General features: G+C 41.6%; 1 protein-coding gene across 1 annotated transcript; it reads left to right on the top strand.

The window, feature by feature from the left end:
• Nucleotides 1-633: 633 nt before the first annotated feature.
• On the top strand, nt 634-20,580 carry LOC134868535 (endoplasmic reticulum metallopeptidase 1). The gene is made up of 15 exons (XM_063889747.1): nt 634-949; nt 3,537-3,841; nt 5,884-6,011; nt 6,156-6,261; nt 6,501-6,647; nt 6,806-6,898; nt 9,407-9,619; nt 10,064-10,284; nt 12,225-12,399; nt 12,791-12,981; nt 13,325-13,477; nt 14,283-14,485; nt 14,581-14,696; nt 15,347-15,510; nt 16,321-20,580. The coding sequence occupies exons 1-15, from the start codon at nt 675-677 to the stop codon at nt 16,495-16,497; spliced, it is 2,667 nt and encodes an 888-aa protein (XP_063745817.1). The 5' UTR covers nt 634-674; the 3' UTR covers nt 16,498-20,580.

The raw sequence follows: 20,580 nt of genomic DNA, 5'->3' as shown, positions 1-20,580 counted from the left end.
TTGTAAAAAGTTAAATAAATTGGCTTATAAAAGTTAGGACATTTTTTTGTAATAAAGTCTAATAGGCTATGGTGACATGTGTTTAATGTCACAATAGCATGGTTTTCCTCTTTAAAACAAATTGTAGATTGTTTTGTGAATATTATTAGGCATACTTTTAGCAATAAACCTGGTGTGTGTCTGGTATACTGTGTGTCAGGCCTTTCTGGTTGGATTGCGCTAGGGTACTTGTTCAAGGGGGTTCATTGAGTTCATGTTAAAGGAGCAGTTTGACATTTTGGGAAATACACATTGGCTTTTAGGATGATTATTAAAAAATATCCTTATTCCTTAACAATGACTTTTGTAAGCTGAGAGAGTGATATTATCTTGATATGACAAGAGAGAATATATATTATTTATTATAAACAATTCATTATCATGTAAAATCTCTACAACATATTTGAAAGTTAATTATTATTATATAGTATACTGTTTTATACTCAAGGAACAAGTGGGATAGATAAATGTGAGTATGTAAAATATTTGTTCCACTGCCTTTGCATTTAACAAGCGCCTTCGACCGCCCGCCCTCTCAGGAAGATTGTCCCACAGCGCATTCCGTTGTTCGTCCAGAAAGAAAAAAAGCGACGCCTGAGAGCGACGCTTGCAGCTGATGTACCGCTGGCTCAAAAATGGAGAGCGACACCACTTTCAGGAGAATAAAACCCTTTGGGACACAGAATTATGTAGCGCAAGATAACGACGGCTCCCGGGACCGGGGCGTGGATAACGGCTACAACGGTGACCCGAAGAGGAAGCCCGAAGTGAGCCTATATTTGCTGCGGGAAGGACTGGCAGCTTCCCTGGTCTCTGTGTTTATTTTGGTGCTGTGGGGACTCGTTCATTTATCGTTACAGCAGCTCGTCATTGGAAAGCCGAGCGGTGACTTCAACGCAGTCAGAGCAAGGTAAGTTTTGTACCTTGCTTAGTGTAAATACCCCTTTGTCTTTATATGTTGGCTAACGCTCTCTAAGCAGCAGAGACCCAGCTAATCTTTATACTAGACCCGCCTAGAAACCACTACCGGGTATCCCCTCCACCTCCACCTTTTACCTCCAAGGTAACCTGCAGGGCAGACAGGTGTTTCAACGGTTTCTAATGGCTACTGTTGGCCCGGGAGATAACAGCCTCTAGGAATGTAGCCTAAACAACAAAATACCCTGCACAAAGCGTGTTAAATGACCCAGAGATATAAGAATAATATGATTCTTACCTCAAAGCAGAGGTGGGAGAAGTACTGAGATCTTGTAGTTAAGTAAAAGTACAAGCGTGTAGGAATACTCTGTTACAAGTAAAAGTCCTGCATTCATAATGTTACTTAAGTAAAAGTACACAAGTATTAGCATAACAATAAACTTAAAATACCAAAAGTACTCATTACTTACGTTTTTCCATTTCAGTATAATATCTGTTATATATTTTTATTACAATTATTGATGCATTTATGTTTTATCAAAGTGGTAAACAAGTACAGCTAGTATAAATGACTAAAGAAATTACATAAATGTAATGTAGTAGAAGTACACTATTTACCATTGAAGTGGGGTAGAAGTACAAAGTTTCAAAAATTGTAGTCTCTCTAAATTGAACTTAAGTAAATATACTCAGTTACTTTACACCACTGACTCAAACTCCAAACATGGAAACTCAAGCTCAAAAGTAGATTTTTTTTGCAGGTAAGGCATGTGTCGTAAACTTTTTTTCCAAAGGTAGCTGAAAGTGACCTATTTCTTTCAACATATACTCTTAATACTTCTTTATGAGTCTTTCATAAAAACAAAATATTTCCATTCAGTGACATTTTTCATTCAAATCCCCTCAAAAGGTGCAAAATGTTTCACTTCCCACAACGACATTTAACAGAAAATGCATCATTAAAGATGAACTCAATGTAAACACTGTTGTTGTTTTTGTTAATGTTAAAAGCAAAAATAAAATGTCCATATATTTGTGAGCAATTTCTCTTGGATGTTATTGTATTGTGAATATCTCCGGGTTGTGGGTCCTTTGAAAATCAACAGTCATGTACAGTCAATTAAATTGAACTTCAGGCATGGTCAGAAAAAATAGGCACTTGATAAGTTGACATTTCAGACATTTTATAGAACAGAAATTTGAACAAAGAAATCCAATAAATATTATACAGATAAATTCAATATAGACATGTTACTGCACTATAGAAAGCTTTATAACGCTGGTTAATTCCAAGTAGCTGCAACATTTTCAGATTAAAGAGCTCTTCAGATTTACAGTGCAGCAGTTTTTATCAGATTTACAGTCCCTGTGAGAAGAGAGACAGGGATTATGCTGAATCTGAGGTCCGCAGGGCTGCGGTTGAGCTCTTGAAAGTGCTTGGGCGACGAGATTTGCCATCATTTGGCTGGTCGCTCTATAAAGGAGTCTAGCACGCGGCATTGAACTGATTAGGGCTCTGAGCTTCTTTGGTCACAATCGTGGCTTTCATGAGTCCATGCCATCCTGCCAATCCAGATTTAAATGATGAGCCTGAGCATAAAACCATGCTTTAAATGCTGCTTTAAGAGCAGTCTTGTCTAAGACCAATTTGTCACTACAAGAGGAATGCATTTAAGGACAGACTTTGTAAAAAAGAGCAAACCAAACACAAACATGCTGTGTTTGACCTATGCTTGGGGTATGATGAAACACCACCAGCAGCTGCTTCTTTAAAGAAAACATATGCATCTGTTTTTCTTGCCATATAGGTTCCGTAGATTCATATCCTGCTTCCATCCAATCGTCTGTGTAGGGATCAGGTAGATCAGGTCACAGAAACATGGAATAGCATACCTGACCGGGTCACGGCAGTGCTCCAAACTCAGGACTCTGCTAGCATAACAGAAGCAGGTTACACCCTGTTTGATTTCAAAACATTATTCTCTAATGTTATCTTTGTTGGATGTTCCGGTCCAGTTCCTTATGTAAATATATGGGGTGTCGCCTAATGTTTTAGCTTGTAGGCTTTCACTTTGTGTTTATTGATAGAGTTGTGTAAGAAAGCTTTTTCTCTGACCAAGGACCAACACATGTTTTTATAGGCATCCCCGCCATTCATTACTCTTTAATTGTCTGAAATAAATGAAAACGAAACGTGCATAATTGTTTCTCTAAGACCATATTCAAGATAAAACCAGAGTTGGTAAAGATATCTGGTTTCACTTCAGCTCATCATTTAAGTGTCAAAGTCAGGCAGTATCCACTCTCTGTAATATTTAGAGAAGGTGTATCCTCTGGAACACACTGTCCTGTAAATGCCAAGTCAGCAAGCACAACAATATCTCCAGGAGACATTTGATTTAAGACTTGAAACCTCAAGGTGGTTTTAAAAACAGAGCTATGGACTAAGATGCAATGATGGGCTTTAGTATCATTGACCTGCAGGATGTTATTCAGAAATGCTGTGATGTGGTAACAAATAGGCTTGGTTCTCCTCCTTAAACAGCATCACAACCTCTTTCTCTCTCCTCTAAATCTAGACAGCACTTGGAGAAGATCACCAGCGTGGGCCCCAGGCCAGTGGGCAGCCATGAGAACGAAGTCCTGACAGTTGGCTACCTGTTGGAGCAGATCGAGAACATCCGGGTTGAGACGGCAGCGGGCCCTCATAAGCTCACGGTGGATGTCCAGCGTCCCACCGGCACTTTCTCCATTGACTTTCTTGGAGGCTTCACCAGCTTCTACGACCGTGTCACCAATATTGCTGTCCGGCTCGAGCCCAAAACCGGGACGCAGCATCTCATGCTCGCCAACTGCCACTTTGACACAGTGGCCAACAGTCCAGGTACAAAATAGTTCCTCCTATTCTTTAATATTCAGCTGAATGTGTGTGAACTGAAGTCATTTGCAGCGTTTTAGCCTCAGGTGAATAGTGTTAGCTCTCAGTTTGCATGTAGGAGCATGCAGAAACCATTCCCACCTTTTTCAAACCTGAATTACCAGAAAGGAAAAGCCTTAATATCAATCTCTTAGTAAATGAAAGTGATGAGAACACCTCCTTTTATATTTGATCATAACTATCTTCTTTACTTGATTGCAACTTCTACAATTTGCTGTCCCCTAAGTGCCATTTTGCAGGTCTAAAATGGTCTGGTTTTAGGTTATATTGCTTTTCCATGTCCTGATTATGATCTGAAGAGCATTTTATAGCCAATTCTTCTTTTTTAAATTTATTTTTCTGGGCAACCAGTGGCTTTAATATAGTGCAGTTCAGAAATGGGGAGACAGAGGGGAAAACGCGCGGCAGAGGGACTCGGATTCGAACCTGGGTCCACCGCATGGGGATCAAACCCCAGTATATGGCCTGCTCTACCCACTGAGCTATACGACAGCCTAAAATATTTATTTAAAGCCAAGCTAGCTGTCCTAGGGGATGGCAATGTCGAAGCACACTGATTTTGGGAATCCCCTGACCCTTTTTTTTGTAGTACCACCCCAAGGTTCTCGGGTGTGGTTCACAGTGAAATATTCTGATAACTACGGAGTGTTTTGTCAAGAAATGTAGGTCAGGCGTTCATAGTGCCCAGAGGATAAACTGTAAAAGTAAATCCTGTAACTTTACTCTACTTTATGTTTACATAATAAGCAGAACTTAAGCTAAACTAAAACAGGGAATATGTTAAACATAATTCCTTTCCTAATATCAACATGCTAGCCTTGTTATGGTTAGCATGCTAGTGTGATGATATAGCTTTGAGTGCCATGGTACAGCCTAGCAGAGCTGCTGGCATGGCTGTGGACCTTTTTCCCTTACAGTGTGAAAAAGTCTCCAAGCTGCAAGTCATGTGGACCACACGGTGTGAAATGTAACCAATCCAAATCATTTGGATATCAGGGCATGCAAATGGGCTGTATCATTCATACCCACGCTGCACAGTCATAACACTGTTTGTCGATGATTGCACATCGTGGTATGCAGGCATGATTTATTAGTCTAAATTTGGGAACTTTCACCGTTGCTCGCCACGCCCTGGTGCTTGTTGGAGAGACATATTTTCCCACTTAAAAACATACACATGTGTACACACAGCTCTGGGAGCAGAAGGAAGTAGATCCAAGAGGTGTGGACCAGGAAGTTGCACATAGGTTTAATTGTCCACAGGCTCCCTGCCAGGCCTTCTACATCTACACACTTATTCCTGCTAAAAATAAAGGGGGCATTGTCTTTTTTTTGTTTTACATAACATTAAGCACAGGGGAACTATTCAGGCTTTGTATTCTGAAGTCTCACAGAGCTTTTTTTGGGAGGGGAAAGGTTTAATACGAAGCTGACATAAGTGGCAGTGACGGCAGCATGAACGGTACGCAGACAGACAGCGAGCAGACTCTCAACCTCGTGAACACAGTCAATCCAGAAAGCTGGAGCACATGATGTCTGAGTGTGGCTCTCTGATCTCTGGGCATTTTACCTCCCGTTCCCATTTATCCTCAGTGAGTTGTGTTCCTCGTCACCACCAACCTGTCTAATCTTTCTGCATCACATGCCCTGTTCCCATGCTCTTTTCCTTTTCTTCTCCTTTGTGTTCTCACCATTATCCAAGCAGTGGGAGCCGGGGTTTATACCAGCTAGTCACATTCTTCACATGTTTGCACTCAGAGCACACTCCCTTCGCTCTCATGTGTTTGTGATATTATAATACACATCAACTTTATCTGTTCCATGTGTTTTAATCTCAGACTGAGCCCCGGGGTTTGGGAACACTGGGAGATCTTGTTGCCAAGATTCTGTTGCCTGACGCAAATGTGAAATACAAGACGTTTTTTAGTATTTTTGTCACACACGTGCGTGCACACACACACACACACACACTGGTTTCAATGTTTTAGGTGCCAGTGATGATGCAGTGAGCTGTGCAGTGATGCTGGAAGTCCTCCATTCTCTGGCCAACCAGTCTTCTCCTCTGCGTCACGGAGTCGTCTTCCTCTTTAATGGGGCGGAGGAAAATATCCTGCAGGTGAAATGACACGGAAACATGATTGACACAATGGATGTCAGACTAGTTTTGAACATCTCCCTATTCTTCTTTAGTTTGAGCCCTCGGTTTCATTCTTTCTTTCCCTCTCTCTAACTATTTGTCCCCTTTTTTATTCCTCATCAGGCCAGCCACGGTTTCATTACTCAGCATCCGTGGGCCAAGCAGGTGCGGGCCTTCATTAACTTGGAGGCTGCGGGTGTCGGGGGCAAAGAGGTTGTTTTCCAGACAGGTACTGTACCAAACTAAAGTTCGCATGACCATGTGTTCCCTCTGAATTCCGCTGCGTTTTTGTTTCGCATATATTTGTTCTTGCAGTCCTCTTTCAATATGTGTTTCTCATGTAACTGGAAAAGCATGCAAATAATTGCAATACAGAGCGAGTGAACTGTCTGAAGGTGACACCAAGCATCTCTATCTAGATATCCGATATAAAAATGATCTTGAAATGTTCCTTCCTATTCCCTAAAGGTCCAGAGAACCCTTGGCTGGTCCAGGCCTACGTTCAAGCAGCCAAACACCCCTTTGCCTCTGTGGTTGGCCAGGAGGTGTTTCAGAGCGGCATCATCCCCTCTGACACTGACTTCCGCATCTACAGGGACTTTGGTAACATCCCAGGTAATGCAGAACAGTCTTTACAGGACAGAACTGAAATCTGAATTCCATGTATGGTGCATTTATGTGTCAAAAAATTATAAAAACAAATCCAGTGGCTGGTTCATTAAATGTACATTCTGTTTCTTTTTCTCCCCCTTTTTTATTGATTGTTTTTACAGGCATTGATCTGGCTTTCATTGAAAATGGCTTCATTTATCACACCAAGTACGACACTGCTGACAGGATCCTGACCGACTCCATTCAGAGAGCCGGTATGCAGCACACACACATGCAGTCTGCTGGGATTATATAGGACTTTACAAAAAAAACACTCACAATAGGTTGATTGTGGTGAATTTCTAGTCTCTGGATAATTGTGAACATCCTTTAAAAGCTCAAAGATCAAATTTATATTGCTATTTATTTATATTTTATTTATACAGGTATGTTATTCCAGTATGGTTTAAAGCCAAATCCAGGATAAGTGTGACATGAAATGATCAACTCCTCCCATAGTATACCCACTTAAGCTTAAGTTTTATAGGTTCATCTTGTGCTTTTATTTATCGCTCATTGCAAATAGATGCAGCACTTGTGACTGCTGCTCGTGCCTTCCAGTTAAGGAGAGAGCGGTCACCGCAGCGGTCGACCTGAGTTGTAAAAACGACTGCCTGCGCTGTTTTTCTGTCACCGACACATGCTGTCCTCTTGTTCTCCGACCCTCTGTTTCAGACGGGTCAGCACTCTGCTCATCTCATTATGTCCCTGAGAACTAAGAAATGCACACGCGCATAAACACTGTACATTGCATCGCCACACTTCTACTGTTGCCCTCATTTGTGCATCTGAATTATTTTTTGCTTTACTTAGCAGACAAATGTCACAGTCAGCACTTAAACCTGAGACGCTAGGCATGTTTCCTCTCTCCATCAGCAGGAACCATACATCTCCCTCCTCTTATTCTGTGAACACTAACTCCCCATAAAAGGCTTGAATTATTACAGAGAGAAATTGAGATCGCAGAGATAGGGAGAAGGAATTTGTAGTAATTGTAGTCTTTGGTCTAAACGACTCTAAAGTAAATCACTTTCTTTAATGATCATATTATAGAGTTATCTAAGAGCATGGCAATATAACTATTAAATGGTACTGTGAGTTAAGTAAGTAAATATCATTTTTAAATCTTATCTTTGTTTTTGTGTTGTCATAGTTACATTTGAAAAGATGGGTTGTGGGTCCCTATAGAGATCAGTGTAGCCAAGCAGAAAACCCAACAAGAACAAGTAGATGCTGTACGCTTACTTGTTTACTCTTTTAGGCCACAGTGAGCCTACCAGGCGGCAGAACAATGGAGCTTTGTTTGGGGGGGGGGGGGGTGAGTGTGTGTGCAGGCAGGCAACAGTACATAGTGCAGCACAGATAAAAGAAACTTGGCCTTGGTGGCAGTAACCCACACAGCCACCACTTACTGATCGTTTTTACGTTGCCAGATTGTTGATCTACATTATACATCATTACTTAAAGGTCTTCTATTATGCTATATTTGAACAATATATTGTAGGGCAATATCTATACAAACCATGCCTGTGAAGAGTTTTGCTCAAAATACCAAACGGATCACCCATTGTAGTCATGCCTCATACCCCTCTATCTCAGCCCTGTTCCTGAAGTGCTGATTCTGTGACTGTCGCTTTAAATTTGAGCTGAGCTGAAGCTGGCCACGCCCCTTTGGAGCGCCATGCAGTTTCTAACGGAGAAACTCAGCTAAACACTCCCGTGATTATACCCCATATTATGTTCCAAACCACATCAAGCATTATTTCTGAAACACTTCTCAGTGTTTACCTCTAGAACAGAGACATTATATGTATTATATATACAACAACCCTCAGTCCCTCCTGCAGACATCCTGCTGAACACACAGACACACTGAGGTGCTGTGGAGGGGATTCAGCTCGCTGACTGTATATGGGGGACGATAGGTTGGGACGTGTCACATGGGTGGACGTTGGCAGGAATTCAATGTAAAGCCAGCCCACATTTTGGTTATGACGTCATAACCGAAGCAAATCTGGATCAGCTCGTTTGGACCCCCGTTTTTATAGATGTGGATGGCATTACAGGGAGTATACATATTCATTTACATCTAGACGGCAAGTAGACGGCAAAAGATACTCGGCAAATATTTGAAATTCAATGAATTATTTAATATGGAGATTTCCTGCTTTTCTTCTGTGTTTTTGTACATCATATTAAATGGAAAGGTTTAGGGGCTAACAAAACACAACATGATCACACATGACATTTTTCACTGCCTTCTGAAACTGTAAAGACCTAACGATTATATATTTTAATTTTCAATTTAATTTCATGGTCTCAGTGCTGCAGAAATACTGCCTGGGTGGCCGTGCAGGAACGACAAAGACCATTACATCAGAGTAGCCGGTCCCTGCTGGTCAGAAGGTTATTCTGAGTCAGCAATAAAATGTTCTGCGAGTGTTGTGTCAGCTCTATGAAGGATGAACCCTATGTGTCATAAGGAGAGTTATCCCTTTCATGTTCAGTCACAGCAACCGCTGTCTTCCTGTTACTGTAAGGGTGGAAGCACCGAAAAACAACTATAGATTAAACTCAAAAAATATTTATTTCCCATTTTGTCTCTTCCTATAAAGTTCTGATCAGGCCTGTACCCTCTGGTTGTCTCTATTCTGCAGAAATCAATGCAGCTCAATGCTTTATTGTGTCAGCTTTCAACCTTGAAACTCGCTTCCTGTCTATAGGCGACAACATCCTGGCAGTCCTGAGGTACCTCGTCACATCAGAGAAGCTGGCCGATTCCTCAGAGTATCGTCATGGCAACATGGTGTTTTACGACCTGCTTGGGGTGTTTGTGGTGGCTTACCCCGCCCGTGTAGGCACCATCCTCAACTACATTGTAGCCACAGCCACCTTCCTCTATCTGGCAAAGAAAGCCTCTCTGCCAGGCAATAGGGGTAGGTCTCCATTTCCTGTGGTGGATGCATGTGTTGAATATTTTCCCCTTTGCCACTTGTTCAAGTGTTTTCTTGCAACCTGTAGTATTAGAATTTCCCAGTCCAAAGGTAGATCCGCAATGACTATTTGATCAACATTTTATTGTGATAATCATAAAACTTTTAAGTTGTTTTCTCATGCAAAAATAGCAGAAAAAGTGAATTTTTTCTCTGTTTTTGTATAATTTGAAAATGAATTTCTTTACGTTTTGGTCGGACAAAACCAAAAAACAACAATTACTTAGAGAAACAGGAATGGACATTTTACAACCAAGTGTTTAATCGATTAATCAGGGAGATAATTGGCTTGTGGGGTCAAATCTGAATGTTTTTTTCTCTTTGCTCTAGAAGAATTAGATGAGCTGTGTTGGGTTTTCACTCATCTTTCATCTGCATCTCTCTCAGGTGGCCGGTATGTCCGGGAGCTGGCCTGTGCCACAGGTGTAGTGGTGCTGAGTTGGTTCGTCACGCTGCTGTCGGTGCTGATAGTCGCTCTGCTCGTCACTCTGCTGGGCCGCTCCATGTTCTGGTACAACCACTTCTACGCCTCCATCTGCCTGTATGGGGCCGCTGCCACGGGCAAGATGATCCTCATCCACACCCTGGCCAAGAACTTGTACTACGGAGTAAGTAGAGTGTTTCATCTAAAATGTAAAGGTATATGACATTTTGAAATGGATGTCATAGCTCTCTTAAGGTTTTCAGTGTTTATGCTAAGCTAAGCTAACCTCCTGGTTCCGGAATTAACTAACTCTTGGCAAGACGGCAAATGAAATGTAAATGATTAATTCTTGACCTTCCAAATCAGAGAAGTGAAATAAAGGGGAATTGGAAGATATCATGAATAGAAACCATACTTTTCGAAACTATAAAACATCAAATCATTTCTTTCTAAAAATCCAGCATGTAGAAATGATGTGTAGCCATAGGTCAAGTCTGATAGTGATTGGTTAAATATTTGCTCTGTTGAAGTGTAATGAATGTCAACCGGCTAGATTCATATCTTTTTGATACTCTTTGTAACACGAAACATGTTTTTAGAGAGAGTGCTTTTGCTGAATAAACCCAGTAGGGCAGCCCCTATTATATCTCATGTTGACCGACTGAGATCATGTTTAATGGGGACTAAAGTGCAAATAGGAGAAACCCAGACAGTTCCTCTTCCTCCATGGTGACTAGCGAACAGCAGCTCTTTGTGTGTGTGTGTGTGTGTGCTCGATAATAAAACTGGTGATGTGTAATACCAACAGCCATATGTCAGTCACATGTATGGACTCCTTTACCAAATAAGTATTTACTGCTGACACACGATGGCCAGAGACAATGTTTGAGCCTTTTTGGTAAACTCTTCCACATCTCTACTTGTTCTTTCTGTAATTTTAGAAGCTGTTCAGCTGAAATATTGCACCTCTGACATTTTGTATTTGAAGTAGAAACCATTACGGAAGGTTTATTTTCATCTGGAGGCGAACACATTGTGTATTCCAGCTTTTCATGGCCATTTTCCAGGAAGGACACAGACTAACCTTTGTGCCAGGCCACATAAGGCTTCATCCTCTAATGAAATGAAATCTCTATTGAAGGAGCACAAGTCATCTTTGGCCTCATTTTTAATGAGATTTTCTATGACGCAAGACTCAAGTGTGTGATGCCTTGGGTAGAACTCTTCTTATTTGTACAAATTGCTTGGCAACTGTTCATTTGGTATACCGGTTCTGTGGTTTAACGATGCTGCGTTAACATCAATCATATGTTCCAAATGAACCCATTTATGATGATGGTATTGATTTTAAACTGAATATAATTTCCTATAAATGATGTTAAAGTGGATTTAATAGTGGGTTTGTTTTTTATTCAATAGAAATGTCAGTGGCCTTAGCTGTATGTTCAAACCATTTATAAGTTAACTCTAACTTTCTCTGTTTCATGCTTTACTTTGAGCTATTTGACCTTTTTTCTATATTGATTCCAACCATTTATAAGTTACTTTTAGCTAACCGTGCACTTGTCTGCTTATCCCTAACTTTTTCCTTTTGCACTCTGAAATAAAACATCTCTTGAGTGTTAGAGCTGACTTAATTCAATCATACATTATTTTTGAAGAGCAGGGCGAGTCCCAGTGAAGCAGTGATCCGGAAGTTCAGATCATTGTGGCCATGGTGTAAAGTTCCAGATGTAGAAACGAGGAAGTTGAATGATTGATACTTTGTTCCTGCTTGGTTTTCATCCACCACAGAGGGAGTGATTGTCTCTTTCGCAGTGATTTGTAAAAAGATGACTATAATTGGATTTTGGATTTTTCTTCTCTATAAGGCAGGGACTGATCTGTCTTCATTAAAGTAGTCCCCTATGAAGCAACCTTCGCTGCTCTGTGTTACTCTTTAATTAACGTGAGGCTGTTTGTGACGAGTGAGGAGCATCAATTTCCAACATTTCTAGCATACCTCAACATATTTGAATCCAAAGAGTATTTTTTTGGCAAAGCACTAATAAGAGTTCCTTATCAACTGATTCCACACATATCTGAGCGTTGCATTCTGACCTGTTGTGTGTGTTCTCCCTGCAGGGTGTGCGTTTGGTGGAGCTGGGCGATCTCTACTTTGATGTCAGCCTGTTGCTGTGGTGCTGCAGCCTGGTGTTGCTCACCCATCAGGGCCTGTGTTCAGCCTACGTCCCCATGCTCATGGTGGCTTTCCCCCTGGCCACCAGACTGCTGCTGGCCAGAGAGTTTAAAAACAGAGGTAAACACTCAACTCAACTTTATTTTAGATGGAATTGATTTACTATAAACGGTGACACATTTGAATGGAAAATAGATCGGAGTTGAAAATAAGACTATAATACAGTAAAAAGTCTTTTTTTTACACAACAATTAAATAGAAGCAATGCTTGGGAAAGCAAAATATCAGTAAAGCAGCAGTTTAGGGTTATGTGTTATTCTTGCAGTTGTACACACTTTGGTCGACTTTAAATAACTGGCATTGGGTAACGCCCTTTATCCCAATTCATACTTTGATGATAATGTTTAGTAGGGTTCGATTGGGAGTCTAAAAGCTACAGGGCAGCCAAAATATTCTTTAATATCGGGTTCAGTTTGATCTGAATAACAGTTTCCTCTCTATCCTCCCGCAGGCGCCTCAGTGAAGTACAGTGTGCTCTATCTGTTGGGCCTGGCGCTGCCTTACGTCCACTTCATGTTCCTCATCTGGGTCGTGTTTGAGATCTTCACACCTATTATGGGTCGCAGTGGCACCGAGATACCGCCTGAAGTAGTAATGGCCACCCTCGTCACCTTGGCAACCATCTTCCTCTCCTCCTTTTTTGTGAGTTTTCCCACATTGTGTACAACAAGGAATAAGAAGTATATTTTTTTCCTTGTAGATTCATCTTGAGGTCACATTGGGGAGGAGAGAACACTGGTATAAATCTGCTAGCAAAGTTTTGTTTAAACTGTTTATTGACAGCCATTATTTGCCTACAGATAAGCAAACCTACTGCAGTGTGTAGTTGACTTATTGAGTGGCAGTAAAATGTTATGTAATTCTAGCATTGGTGGAGGCTTGGATTTTCGTCTGTTTGAATATTCCACTGTTTCACAAAAGAAATCCTCCTATTTGTTGTTGATTGGTCCTCCCATCACATCCTATATTTCCCTGTGTGTCTCAGCTGCATTTCATCTACTTGGCACGGAGCACTAAGTGGATCTTGGCTGGTCTGGCGTCAGTGTTCGTCGTCACGTTCCTGATGATGTCCTCTGGCCTCCTCTTTCCTTATTCGGCCAGTCCAGACAGCCCACGGCCAAAAAGAGTTTTCCTGCAGGTTAAACGTCACATCACACTCACAGAACTCATTCATACACATATATTCTAAAACGGGCTACGGACAGGACAAAAAAAACAACAATTTCAAAAGTATAGAATCTTTCACTTTTTGAATTAGAAAATATCTTGCTAGTTAAAAAGGTATACATGTTGTTTTGAAAGTGGGAAAAATCCAAATCTGTTGCAGAATCATCTTGCGTTACTGGTAAATGTTTTGGCCTGAATGAGCTGTCCTGCTGTGCTGCCCCTGCTCGACTGATTAAAATCTCTTGTTGACAGCAGGTGAAATACAAAGCCACTATTCATCATGGTTTTTTTTGTAACTGGGACACGGCACACCAGGACATCTCTCAACAAGTTTTAGTGATTGGATAAAAGTGCTCTGATTCCACTCCTCCTCCTGCTGATGTAACTCACAGAGAGCTCCTTATCTGGCTACAAAATCAAATCAAAGGCTTAACAAAAATTGCGTTTCAGGAGGGACAATATTGTTTATGCATGCACTGGTCAAATTTGAGAGGTTTGGCTCCCAAAAGATGTCTTCTTTCAAACTACTGGAATGAAGGCATTACAAATACAGAGGTGTTTATTTTAATAGACCTTATCTATTTGCCTCTGTAGATTTCTCCTAATTTCACTAAAAGTAAGCATTACATAACTCCTCATTTGGGTATAAAAGACAATAATTGTAAAACTAAGTAATAAACTGTGGAAGTTTCATCCTGATGTCTATTTAAATGTTTACCCTATCCACCTGTAGTGTCAAAGTGCATGAAACCTATTTTGACTCCGACCTCCCGCAGCATACAACGCGGACCTTCCACAACCTGCAGGGCCAGGTGGAGAGCCGGGACTCAGGTCTGTGGATCAACAGCTTTGACTACACAGGCATCCAGCACATCACGCCTCACATCCCCGCTATCAACGACAGCATCCGCACCAGCTGCCGCGAGGACCGGCCCTTCTGTGGTTACCCCTGGTTCCTGCCCGTCAAGTTCCTCAGCAAGTCAGTAATGCATAAGTTGTGTTGTTTCCCTACCCTTTGTTCTTATTTGCTCGATCTAATCAACTTCATGCTCCTCCCCTCATGTGTTTTTGCAGGAAGAACTGGTACCTCCCCGCTCCAGAAGTGTCTCCCAGCTCTCCTGTTGAGTTCAGCCTGCTGTCCAGAGAGGAGACCAGCTGGGGGACGGTTAAGATGACCTTCAGTGTGAAAGGTCAGGAGCATTTAATGCAGCCTAATCTTAAATACTACACTAAAAACACACTTTCCTCTAAGGACCTGCAGGCAGAGAGATGAGACACAATACAAAAAAAACACCCAATGTCATATGACATCAGTTGAACTTGAGTCAGAGGATTAGTGCAGAAGAAGAATCTCCCTGATGACGGCAGCATATTCAGACCGGCTGACGGGGCACACTCAAAATATCTGGTTACACATAAAATGAGAGGCAGAGTTTATCAGCACTGAGATAACGTCTGTGCTGGTATTTTGAAAACGGTAAGTTATTGATTGACAGTTAATCTTGTAAACATGATGAAAAATGACTTTACCCAAGGTCCATTTGGTAGCTGCTTTAGAGCTTTAAATGTTCGTCTACAGCCACAGCTTACCAAGTTGTCATCGAAATGTTCAAGTTTATGTTTGTCTAAGTACATGCCGTACCCTTTGCCGAGGAAGAGCATGTGATACGCATTCATTATTATAGTGTATTAAGTCGTTGTTTACATTTCAGTTTAGGTGCCAAGCGGTTCTGCTGTAACCAATAAAGTACAACCACCGTCAAGGATACAAACTATAAATAATGGGATTCATTCATTTCTCAATTGGCTAACCTTGATTTGAATGTGCGTTAACTTGCAGGCCCCAGTCACATGTCCCTGTATCTGATGCCTCATCGAGGAGCCGGCCTCTCCACGTGGTCCTTCGGTGACGGGACGCCTCAGTTCGATCTGAGTGGGGAATATTTTGTGTTCTATTCTCACGGTCTCGACGCTCCCACGTGGACCTTCTGGTTTGAAATACAGGTACTGTCTGCCGCTCGAGAAGAGTCTGGACTCATTGTACTCATTAACATTTGAAGTGCTTTAGCTCAAACTGCTCTCTTATTTTGGTATGACAAGAAAATATGTTAGTCAATTCCATCTGTTGGCTTTGGTTTTGAAGATAGATTGCAAAGGCAGAACAGTTTTATATCACTGACTGATCATTTCAACCTTTTCCATTGTAAGGTTTGTTTAATAGGTATTTTTATTATCTGTGTATTGAAAGGAAATGATTGACACTGGATTCCTCTACATTTGGACGGTGCCAGGCTATTTGTTTACCCCTGCTCCTGTTTTTATTCTAAGCTAACCTGAGCATCTCATAGCTGCTACTTGGTTTTAGAGATATGGCTGTACCTCAAATAAGCATCAAACTTTCTTTTTTTTTATTGCACACAATATTCTATGATTCATCAGGTATCAGGCTGCACCTTTGACAGCAGAGTATCCTGACAGATGTTGAGTTGTGTTTTTATGTCGTTCCTTTCATTCCTCACATCTCTGGATTTCTGAATACCTTCACCTCAGAGTTAAGCTCCTGGCAGGACACCGTTGGCCTGTGTTGCTGTCATGGGAGAACCTTTAAACTCCCAATTATGGAGACTTACTTTGACCAGTTGCATTGTTGAGACAAACTCTGTGACCTTTTAAAGACTCTTTGGAAATCCATTGTATAAGCTCAAACACATGCAGCATTATCGAGCCAAAGACCAGGTGTTCTGTTCTAAAGGCCTGGAAAATCTGCGGCTCCTCTCACATGGTAACCAGGGTTCTGTCTTTCTCCTCTCTTAGCCACCCAGGGACCCGGACCCCTCAGGCCCCGAGGGGATGATCTCCGTTGCCATCTCCACCCACTATTTCTTCGGACAGGACAGTAGGACTGCTCAACTGGAGGAAGTCCTCCGCAGGTTTCCCACATGGGCTTTTCCTTCGTCTTGGGTCAGTACCTACGACATGTACCGATACTGAGGACGCAGCATATCACAGAGGACGGCGCTGAGGAGAGCTGAGGGGTCAAAGGCCCCCACCCCCCCGAGACATACAAACAGATTTTAAGGAACAATACTGAGGACCAGCCTGGGCGCCTTTTCTCTCTGACACACTCTAACACACCCTCCTGCTCCCTGAGAGACCCCCATCACTGTGTCAGTAGGCTTAGTAGCTAACCGAGCAGGAAGACGCGCAGAGACACTGCAGAGGTAAGCTGATCAGAGAGCTTACAAACTCAACGGCCGAGGCACCGGCAAACTCAAGCCTCGTGCTCTCTCCTGGGTTAGTGAAACAAAGGGGTTACGTTTCTTCTCTTTTTTTTATCAATCTGTCGTGCCTTTGCTTTACTCGATCCATCCCACCCCCTCCTCATGCTGAATTCTTCCTCTATGAATTACCACTTCACCTGCTCACACCCTATCAGCTAACCCCTCAGATTAGATCTGGCTTCCTATGCAGGAATTAACTCCACCACTACCTGCACTGTCGGAGTAGATACATACCGATGGATCTGTTTGGATAGGAAACTGTTTTCAGTTCGACCCTTTCTCTGACTTTGACTGGAAACGTTGACACTTTGAAAGTTGCTTTTGTTTATATTCTGAGGTTTTTTTACCGGTGAAATTGCTCCTTATAATTCCTCAGTAACACCACTGATTTGCAAGTCGTACCCCTGTGTTTACATGAGGGAAGCCAACAATCTGCTTTAACTGTCAGAGATCTGGCATGCAGACGCAGAACGCTGTGCCTGTTAGATGAAAACAGCTGACTAGAATCAAATTGTCAATGTGTCCTTTTAAAGGAGCAGCCTTCCTGGGGAATCTGTGCAGAGGGCCACGTAAGTCTTAAAGTTTTCCGCCTGACTGGATCAAGTAAACTTGTATCGAATCTGGGCTTGATGAGAACTGGCATGGGAACAGGGCAGTCTGAACGTCCCGATATTAACATTATTCCGCGGGGCCTTGAGGGTGACCGGCCGGGAAACCAACGAAACTCCACACTCATTACCATCACCGGTGTCGGCTTTGTGGGAGCATTTGCTGTCATATAGTTGTTTTTGTTATTTTTTTAACTCGACTATGCTGTACTAAGATCTGCCTCCAGCAGCACCTATGGAAGATAATCAGAAATAATAGATCATTTAAGAAAAAAGGAGACCAACAATAAGACTTTAAAAAAAAAATGTTACCAAATGTAATCACCTTCTACAGAAGAAGTGCTTGGAGGTCATTGGGAAATAACTGACATTAGCCATCACCAAAAGCAGTTATTGGATTATTTGAGGGTAAATTAAATGTGGATACCTTAAATAATTTCTGCTGTAGAAAGATGTTTTTTAAAAAGCATGAAAGATGCATCTGTAAATAAATAGCCATAGCAGACTATTGTTATTTTGGCCCTTTAGTTGAGAAACCGTTGGTTTTTTATCACAGATTGTCGAATTACACTGTGCTCAACGGTTTGTTTAATAAGGTTGAATTTGAAATGTGTGTCAGAATGTATATACTCAAACATCGGTGCTGCTGCTGACAGCTCTGTCCGGTATCTTATCTGTGTGTGTTGCTAATACTTCACATATTTCACTCATCTCACGTGGAGCCTTTCCGTCTAAGTATCACAACTTGCTACTTCAGATAGCCGGCCCCTCACAGCACCACGGTACAGTCGGGGCTGGGTTACACTTGAAAAGAAGCGGTTCTTGTTCACGTTGGCCTGCTCTGGAAGGCGGAGTGATCGGAGCGATTACACACGGGGATAAAGGTCAGTTAGGAAGTGTTGCACTTGGTCGCTCGTGTGTGCCAAGAATAAAAAATAAAAAAATAGAGAAAGGTTACATTTCTAACCTGGATCACCTTAACAGAGCTGGCCATTTATTTGCAAAGTGGTTGTTAATGTCGGTGTCGGAAAGTTCTAGAAACATTTAAATGAAAAGGTGTTGGGGAGGGGGTTTACGGAGCTGTTTCACCACCTGACAAGCCCGTCTGAGGGAGTATACCGGCCACCACTACCTCTGCGGTGATCAATACTTCGAGATAACAGCTTTTATTGTCCTTGTGAAGACTGGTTTGAATGTGACTGTTGGAAATATGGAGATGATTAGCTAACTAATTTTAGAGAGATTAATTTAAATGATTATTAAGCACCGTTATGTTTGTCTGTGGGCTACCTCTGTGGGATAAAAGGTAAAACCGTCCCCTTACTGCCGCTAAGGAATCTGTGTAATGTCCACTGATGCCGGTCTAAAGTTTGACTCCTTCTCTACGTGGCATCATGTTGTTTAGTTGGGAGGTGAACTGAGCTAAACTCGTCTTTTGTCCGCTTTGTGTTACACATGTTTTCCGACATGCTGACACTAAGGAGGCCTTAACATTTTGCTTCCGATGACACGCACTATTTACTGTCGCGGACACAAACGTCTCGGTGGTTTTTAAAGCCGCCAGGTGCTGCACTGTACAGAGTTTACGTACGGGAACTGTTGGGGAGTTAAAACTTAAAATCCACCACAGCCTTAGACGACACTTGGCAGTTAACGGTCCTACTCTGCTCTTTCTCTTATGCACAAGTCTTCAAAGTATCTGTGTGTGAGAGGAGATGTCAATCAGCTGGATGAAGACAAATCTGTCCTCAGTGTCCCTTTATAAAACTAAATACATCAGACCTCTTCTGTTATGAACTAACTTAGACTAGGACGAGTTTTTTTGTAATTGGCCGGTGATTGACAGAGGGATTTGATACTACTCATCACATGTTTTTATTTGTTAACCCTAATAGGAACATCCCTGTGTTTTGTGTGCGTTTTAGCCATTAACCACAGATACTACAACAGTGGAAGCAGGTTGTTCACTTTGGTGGATTCCTCTACCGAAAGCTCCCCGGTATGGACAACAGTTGGCAGTAATGTAAATGTGTGAACCTGGAACAGAAGCTACTGCATTAACTCAGAGATGCTATACAACCTCAACACACACACACACACACACACACACACACACACACACACACACACACACACACACACACACACACACACACACACACACACACGTACCCATCAGTGTATAGATGCTAATTTAACGGACATGAGTTGATCTAGGTCTGTTTTATTGAAAGTGAATATGCAGAGCGTCAATGGGAGAAAAAGCTTTATTAACTACCGTTAATGGTTATTTTAATAGTGATTTTTGTTGAAGGAAAATGTGGAAATAAGACTGAGTTTGTTCATATTTCCAGCAACATAACAGTTTATCAAATGACCCTCAAAGTGTCTATCTGACTTTCAAGGTGTGCTTAGAGCTATAATGTTAAATGGGTTCACGGTTAATGACTAACACGTTTGTTTGAATAAAAGCACGATGGCAAGAGGAACTGCTGTAAACGTCATACACAGTACAGTTGAAAGACGTCTCGACTTGAAACGCTGTGAAGCGGCTCCCCTGGCGCCGTTGGTGCTGCCACTGTTAGACTGATAGAGCTAAACATAAATTAAACATTGATTTTAAGAAGTGATTTTAAATAGTTTGCGACAGAATCTAATGTAACTCAGTTCTGAGAGGCTGCGCAGTGCGTTCTTGTTGTGCACACTAGGATGTAGCTTTATCTTCATCACATAAATCAGTGTTCCTGTACTGACATCTGTTCTGGGATACACATGGAAATGTCTTAATGCCTTCGTTAAAGGATGTCCTTATTTTTTAAAAGATGTTCAAATTGTTTGTTGTAGTTGCCTGTCTTTTTTTTGGTCCAACATCTTGACTCATCACTCATGCCTATTTCTCTAACTGTTGTCTGAAAGTTAAAGTAAGTTGTTTTTTAAAGACTGTTTTTTTTTCTTTTTTGGGATTTATTTTAAACTTTCAATAACTCCTTGAACTGCTGTTTTGCTTCTTTTTTAAAATTGCATTTCAGTCTGTCAATTGTAAGGAACTGATTGACATGATTGGTTATTGGGATTGATCTGGTTACAGGGTATCCATCTTATGATTGGACGGGATGATTTTATCTTATGCAAAAAGCTTGAATTAAATCACCTGTACAGCAATTAAAAACGCTTATTACAATGTT

This window comes from Eleginops maclovinus, chromosome 8 (genome assembly GCF_036324505.1).
Source record: "Eleginops maclovinus isolate JMC-PN-2008 ecotype Puerto Natales chromosome 8, JC_Emac_rtc_rv5, whole genome shotgun sequence".
NCBI classification, from domain to species: Eukaryota; Metazoa; Chordata; class Actinopteri; order Perciformes; family Eleginopidae; genus Eleginops; species Eleginops maclovinus.
Note: the sequence above shows the minus strand (reverse complement) of the source record. Positions and strands in the feature narration are given on the sequence as shown.

Bases quoted from the DNA above. Each gene is read 5' to 3' on its own strand.
- LOC134868535 (XM_063889747.1), top strand. From the start codon at position 675: ATGGAGAGCGACACCACTTTCAGGAGAATAAAACCCTTTGGGACACAG. The intron at 6,012-6,155 runs GTGAAATGACAC...ATTCCTCATCAG, and splicing joins CGGAGGAAAATATCCTGCAG to GCCAGCCACGGTTTCATTAC. The intron at 12,400-12,790 runs GTAAACACTCAA...ATCCTCCCGCAG, and splicing joins CAGAGAGTTTAAAAACAGAG to GCGCCTCAGTGAAGTACAGT.